Source organism: Bradysia coprophila, unplaced genomic scaffold (assembly GCF_014529535.1).
Source record: "Bradysia coprophila strain Holo2 unplaced genomic scaffold, BU_Bcop_v1 contig_138, whole genome shotgun sequence".
Classification (NCBI taxonomy): domain Eukaryota; kingdom Metazoa; phylum Arthropoda; class Insecta; order Diptera; family Sciaridae; genus Bradysia; species Bradysia coprophila.
Window position 1 is genome coordinate 541,154 of NW_023503409.1, and position 7,100 is coordinate 548,253.

General features: G+C 37.2%; 1 protein-coding gene across 1 annotated transcript; it reads right to left on the reverse strand.

The window, feature by feature from the left end:
• Positions 1-209: 209 nt before the first annotated feature.
• LOC119073239 lies at positions 210-5,993 on the reverse strand. The gene is made up of 6 exons (XM_037178554.1): positions 5,238-5,993; positions 4,369-5,084; positions 3,960-4,309; positions 1,871-3,872; positions 1,698-1,809; positions 210-1,607 (listed from the first exon to the last, which is right to left on the reverse strand). The coding sequence occupies exons 1-6, from the start codon at positions 5,494-5,496 to the stop codon at positions 1,351-1,353; spliced, it is 3,696 nt and encodes a 1,231-aa protein (XP_037034449.1). The 5' UTR covers positions 5,497-5,993; the 3' UTR covers positions 210-1,350.
• Positions 5,994-7,100: the final 1,107 nt, after the last annotated feature.

The following is a 7,100-nucleotide window of genomic DNA, read 5'->3' on the forward strand; positions in this document are numbered from 1 at the left end:
GTTTTCGAAGAAATCATTTCGAAAACATTACAGTGTAAAAGCTTAGACACGTGCATTTGAACGGATTACCCGCAGGTATACCGCGAGTAAACAGCTCTAATGCGCATGTGTAAGCTTTTATACTGTAATGTTTTCGAAATGATTTCTTGAAAAGCTAAAATTATTTAAAAATGAATAGAATCGATCAAATTATAATGCTTCGACTTTAATTGGCAACGCACAAAGAATATTTAATAAATAATGAACACAAACTATAAGCAACAGTGTTGTGACTAGACTGCTTCATTCAACTAAAGCTTGAGCAAGAAAAAAAAATGTTTTTTTTTCAATTCAAAATTAGCTGCACTCGTACTACGAGATGACCATTGCTAAATTGAGAAGTTATTCTAGTGTAACCTACGAAATGCCTGTTCTCATATTCAGCTACGATGTTAGAGACAAATCTTAAAGAGACGTTTGTGTCACCAGCGATGAAAAAATAGGTGTTGAGCTTTAACGTAGTCTTATACAACAAATCATTTATTTCAATGCGACCTTTTGGAGTGAAGGGCAGATATGTGTAATTTCGTTGACAAAGTATTGTCAAAAAGTGGATTTTCAATGATTTTCCAAAGATTATCAGATAGCCTTTGACTCATTCTGGATGGAGTTTCAAAGGATTTTTTTTAATTTTCGAGAATTTTGTTCGTTTGAGGATTTCCTTTCGTGAATTTTTCAACGATTTTCTAAGGATCTTCTCTTGACTGACAAAAGGTTTTCTATGAATATTTGCTCCAACGGAAATAGCAGTAGTCTCATTGAAATTTTAAAAAATCATTTAAAATGCAACATTAGAAGTCCACGTTAGAAGTAGTCTCCTCATTCAACATCACTCATATCGCAGCAACTTAACGTAAATGGGATAGGCCACAACAACAACAAAGTATGTGCTTAACCTTTTAGAAATGGACTGTCGTGTACAAGCAAATAGTCCTTGAACTCTTGGGTTCTCATACAAAGTACAATTTATGTTGTGAAACTAATGAAATAAAAGATTTTTTTTTTGTCACAAAATAGAAAGGATTTGGTTTAAAACAAGATAGATTCGCTTGCCGTTTCTGAAAGGTTCAAATAAAATAACTGAAAAATTACTAAAAGTCTCAGGGAAATCTAGTTAAACTATGCTCCTGCTTTGCCGTTCTACATTGTTACTGTTTACTATTTCTGTTAGAATTACTAAAAAATGTAAGATGGATGCGGATATATGCTTTTGAGTTGAATCAATAATTTAAAATTCAATTTCGTATCGAAACGTTTCGTTCGTTTTTTAGTTGCAAAAATGCAAAAATGATGTTTGTGCTCTTAACTAACTTAGTTAAAAAACTGCTTGTTCCTATTGTACGTATCGTATAATTGATGTCCCGTAGTTTTAATCATATCACTCAATCGATTAGCTCGATCCTTGTCAATAGCCAATTTCAAATACTGTGCGAATATTCTATCCTCAGCAGATTCACCACAGTTGCCGCTATACAATAGATGTGAAGTTGGCAATTCGGTTTTCTTTACTGGAATAATTCGAAGCACTGTCGCCAGGTCTTTGGTTTTGACGATGTATTTGAGGATATCTGACAATGGAAAAGGAATATTTTTTGAGTCGATGGAAACGACAATCGAAAAACAATATTTTTGGATAATGAGGGTCTCATTACGCTTACCTTCCAATAATTTCTCGAAAAATTTGTACGAATTGGATTTAACAAGCCAATCCTTCTGATCGAGAACTCGAAGCAGCAAATCGGTCCATAAACTTTCTTCGTTCAATCGACACTGGAAACAAAAGGCGAAATTTGAAATGCTTGAAGCGGTTGAATGGACATACGGAAACTACCTTTGCAAATTCCAACAAATGTTTCGGATAATTTTCGATGAAAAATGCAATACAGTTCGTGTCGGGTAGAAGCAAGGTGATGAAACTTTCCATCGATATCAACGGTGCATTCGCCTCAAAGAAATAAACGATTTCTTGTAGAATGTCACGTGTCAATCGACCACTGCTCAGCAGCGCTTGAAATTTCACTATAGTCAAGTGAAGATCACTCCATTGACAGTCAGCGAGACCGTAACATCCCGCTTCATTGTATACAAACTGCTTTTCAGTGAATGGCGTCAATCGATTCAGATACTTTGGTCGGCATTGTAAGAAGAGAATGGGACGTCTCTGCTTTGAAGCTTCCGTTATGTCGTCTGCTTGTTCCACATCGCCAGTATTACGGCTTTGATGGTGTTCATACAATTTTGCAATGTTTTTCTGCAGGAACTTAAACAGACCTTTCATGTTCTTCGAATCCGACGCAGCATTTTTCATTGTGGCTTGGTCGAACTGAGCTTTCTTTAGCTTTCCTAGGTAAATGCGGATCAATATTTTCATAGCGTCGGTGTTCATTGATTCAGAACAGAAATGTTCCATTGGACAATTTTCGGATGTTGCCGATGTTGAGTGAGTCTGCGTCTGCTGTTGGGAACATTTTTGACAACTGATCGATGCTGTAGATTCCATTGATTCACAATTAACGATAGACTGGTCGCTGTATGTCCCATTAAAACGTCGATTCACGTACAAATCGTAAAAGTGTGACTCTAAAAGTATTTGTAGGATCAACTGAGCAGTGTTGTAACCAGACTGACCCACACTCGATGCCAGATAATCCATGAGTAATTTGAGCATGACGTCCATAAGCACCGCTTTGGTATCAATTGTAAGGTAGATAAATATGCGAACCAATGACTGCTGAATCGGTTGGGCTTTCGACGGCAAAAGATATGATTCCGTCAGTTCGGAGAAGGATAGCACATGTTTGTTTGACTTCTTAATGTGCGTTGAGTCGAACAGAACGCACCAGTGTTGCGTTAAAACGTCATAGAAACAGTCCTCCGTGAACATGTTGAGTATTGAGTCGGTTTCGCGCTGATTATTCCTGCGAACACTTTCCATTACCAAACAGAGCTTGTCCTCATTCGTTTTATCTTGTTTGGTGTTGATTGCCTCGCACACTTTCTCCGACATATAATCGCGAAATACTTGTGACTTTAGGCATAAAGCAGCTAATTCATCAGGAGCTGCGACAAGAAACAGGTCGAGCAATTCTTCCCCAAAAGTGACTGATTTTTGTGGTTCTCCATTGGTTCTAACACTTGTCAATAGTCTGCCGAGCTCGTCTGCACATTGGTGATGATGTTTGATAAACATGTTTTTGATAGTATGAACTAGACCGGTCAATGACTTCTCGCGATCATTTTTTGATAAGTTCAATCCTCGGTCGTACACTTCAGTTACAAGCAATCCTCCCATGGAATAGTAAGCGAATGCCTGACAGTACTCTTCCCGATTCTCTGATACGACACAGAAGTCTCCCAGTTTCCGACACGATTCCAAAAACATTTTTTCACAATCCGACGAATCAAATTGAATCAAATCGGTCCCTGTCTCGCTGTTATGCTGTATAGTCGAAAACTCCTTCGCAACTCGCATGATGACATGTGCTTCTCCCATCAAGTGTGCGTACGTACTGCAACTGCTACTTTCGGCAAAGTAACTTTTAGCCAATTCATCGAAGTCCCGATACATATTCTCTGGTGTGGGTAATGTCATATTGTACACTGTCCAACATCCTTCGTCATAGTCTTTCTTCACACTTTCGTCCAAATGATTTGCAAACAGCACCATATGGAAATTGTTGCACAGCATGGACTTAACTCCCAAAAATGGTCGCAAGCCAATTAAACAAATTGGATCCTCTAGTCGTGGGCATGCTTCTATTTCAGATGAAGAACTCTGAAGATTATATTCGAAGTAGCTGGTAAAGAGTTTGTGTCCGACGCGTAATGTGTATCTGTAAAATTAATGTGCAGAACGGTTGACGAATTGACAAAAAGCAAAACTTGTTTTTAGTGAATTTAAAAAAAAACCTGAAACTCACGTTTCCAGTCCACGATCCGTCAATGCATGCAAAACATTCTGGTTCATCATTACATCGATGAGTGGTGATGTGAATGGATAGGTTGCAATGAGGTTGGTGTCTTCAGTTAGCCATTTGTCATTGTTGCTAAATTGATAAACGTATCCATCGTTGGACGTTGCCACCAATACTGTCACTCCAAACAGTTCGTGGAAATGATTCGACTTCCAGACGTGTTCAATTGAAATGTTGTATAGATCGTTCGTATGCTCAGATCGTCGTAGAAAAATCGGTTTTAAGACTAAACATTTGAATGGATCGTTTGAATCTCGTTGCTTTAGTTGAAGTAAAACCTTCAATGTATAGTCACTCTGCAAAAATTTTAACTTTTAATTCAAATTTTCCGATAGAAAAGTTTTCCTTGCCTTACCTCAGAATGAATCAACATGTCATTGTCAGACAATTGACGCACCAAATTGCACTTTAAATTCGTACTGACCGGCTTGAATTCACATACGATGCTCTGCTTTCGTTGTTCAGATCGATCATGAGTCGACGCGATGGCCACTTCAAAATCTTCGACGTTGCAAACACTAAAATCCACCACATCATTTATTACCTTCTTGTAAGGCAAATCAATGGGACAGCTATTGCTAATATCCGATGTCAAACTAGCCGATATTGCATCGTCACTTTGCAAACTGTTGGTCAAATTGAGCCGAAATAAAATGACAAATTTGCTGTTCGAACAGGACACAAAGTTTTCCACCATTTCTAATTTGACCGGAGTAAAGTCCAGGTCAACACTGAATGGAATTTCCTTAAAATCAATGTACTGATGCTTTGTGCTGTCGTTCATGCATTGAAAGTATTTGTAAAAAACAATTCCACAATTAACCGAAATTGCCAAATTTCCAGTGGTTTGACAACAAGCGATCCTCTTTGGGGCATTCCTAACGGGCACTTCAATCACTTCCAAGCAATCAGTACAGTTGCTGGGCGTCACTTTACCAGCTATACGAGCGCGTATCGACGTATTTTTTCCGGTTGCTGCATCCAGTGCACTCCAATTCGCATACACACGACAGAAAAATTTTTCCCCTTGACGTCGACTTGAACGTTTCTCCAAAGTTACCAAGTAATTTCCTGCGAAAAAATGGAATATTGTGGCTGATTGTATATAGTCATCTGATGAAGTCGTGTCAAGAGAAGCGTTTATCTATTTATATAACAACAAGCGGTCTCACACCGGACAAAATAATTATTTTCATAAATGCCTTATCGACTCTAATATCTTACCATTGCAACAATAGGCGATCTGTTGCACCTGATCAACTGTTGGAAACGACAAGACAATTTTCAGTTTATCGTTGTCGTTGTGATTGAGATCGTTGTCGTCCCTGTTCGATTTCAATGACACGATATCCACGATGTATGAATTCGATTTAGCGATTGCGATGCGATCCGTGTTTTCCATGACACAAGTGGCCAGGATTTCATCGTTAATCGTATGAATTGTTTGTCCACGATAGTGGTATGCAGAAAATACTCGAACCATGTTGACTGAACACCTTTTTCCTTTCTTCGTTTCTAAGTTAGTGTGGCTGTCCGCGAAAATGATTCAATCACTGCCAAAATATTCTATATTTGCCTAGGACAAACATGTAACACACCCTTCATATATGACTCACAGCAGTAGCTGGATAAACATATTCAATTTCAATTATGTAGGAAAATTAAATGATGAGAAAAAAACACAACATGATATCATTAAGGGTGGCTAAAATAGTACATCACTAACGTGGGGTGGCAACATTTTTTCTTCACCAAATCGAATATATTATGAGGTCATGCCTTACTAAATATTCTAACACACTGAGCCGTAAGAAATCTAAACTTTATTCAATTCGTTTATCACATTTGAGTAGATTTATTTCAATTTCATTGAATTGGTTCGGTGTTTCAACAATGGAATTTATAATTAATTGAAAAAGTAAATAAATAAAAAACGCTAATGACAGTGACAGGGGTAAATTTTCACATAGTCCTACAGACGATGCTATAAAAACAGATGTCGCCGCAATCACATAAGACCGGAATTAATCGTGTTCATTTTTGGCCGTTGATTTTCCAATTATTTGAAAAGAAAATCACCACAAGGAAAAATTAACTTTGAGTCGCCCATACGTTGTTCTCTAAATGGCCAGTTACACTCTATGCTTTGTGCATCCAACTCCCTGCTACATGATTTCTGTTTTGTGAATTGTCTTATGCTAATAAGCCCTTAAAACCAAGGTTCTGAAAAAACAGGTTAAAAAAAAATTCCTGTGGCGCCAACTAGGTTTGAGAAACTTTATATGACGATTTCAACTTAACAAAAAAAGTTGTTTTCAAGTTGACTTTTCACACAATAAGTAATGAGTGTCTCCGTGCAAATTTCTGAAAGAACAGGTTAAATCACTTCTGAGTTGATCACGAGTTTACTTTTCACACAGTCTTTGAGTGTGTTTAACAAAATTTGTCTTCTTGTCAAAATTTGTGCCTTCGTAATTGTCTTAATCTGTTCTTTCAGAACCTTGCTGAAAGCCAACACTTTATTCTATTTGATAAAAAAAACAACACGCAAATTCTATTATTGTGCCGAATTCACCAAAATATAATCTTAAAAAGGTGAAAATCATCTGTTTGACCGCTTTGACCAGATCGTTTGAAAAAACTAGTCAAAGTAAGTAAATAGACACATAGCGTATTTTCAAGGCAAACAGAAAAGATCTTGATCGAAAAAACAACTGAAACATCCCAAGTAGCATTTCAGAAAAAATAACTTATTCGTTAGAATAACGTTGTAGCAACGTTGTCACAACGGTTTTGCAACCGTTGTTGCCCGGTTATAGTTTAACCTAGGTCAATTAACCGTTGGATAACAGTTAAACAACGAAAAAGTTAAAAATTTAAGGTAGAGCAACTATAATTTTTAACTTTTTCGTTGTTTAACGGTTATCCAACGGTTAATTGACGTAGGTTAAACTATAACCGGGCAACAACGGTTGCACAACCGTTGTGGCAACGTTGCTACAACGTTATTTTAACGAATAAGTTATTTTTTCTGAAATGCTACTTGGGATGTATATATGCGTTCGGATTTATGAATATTAATATTTA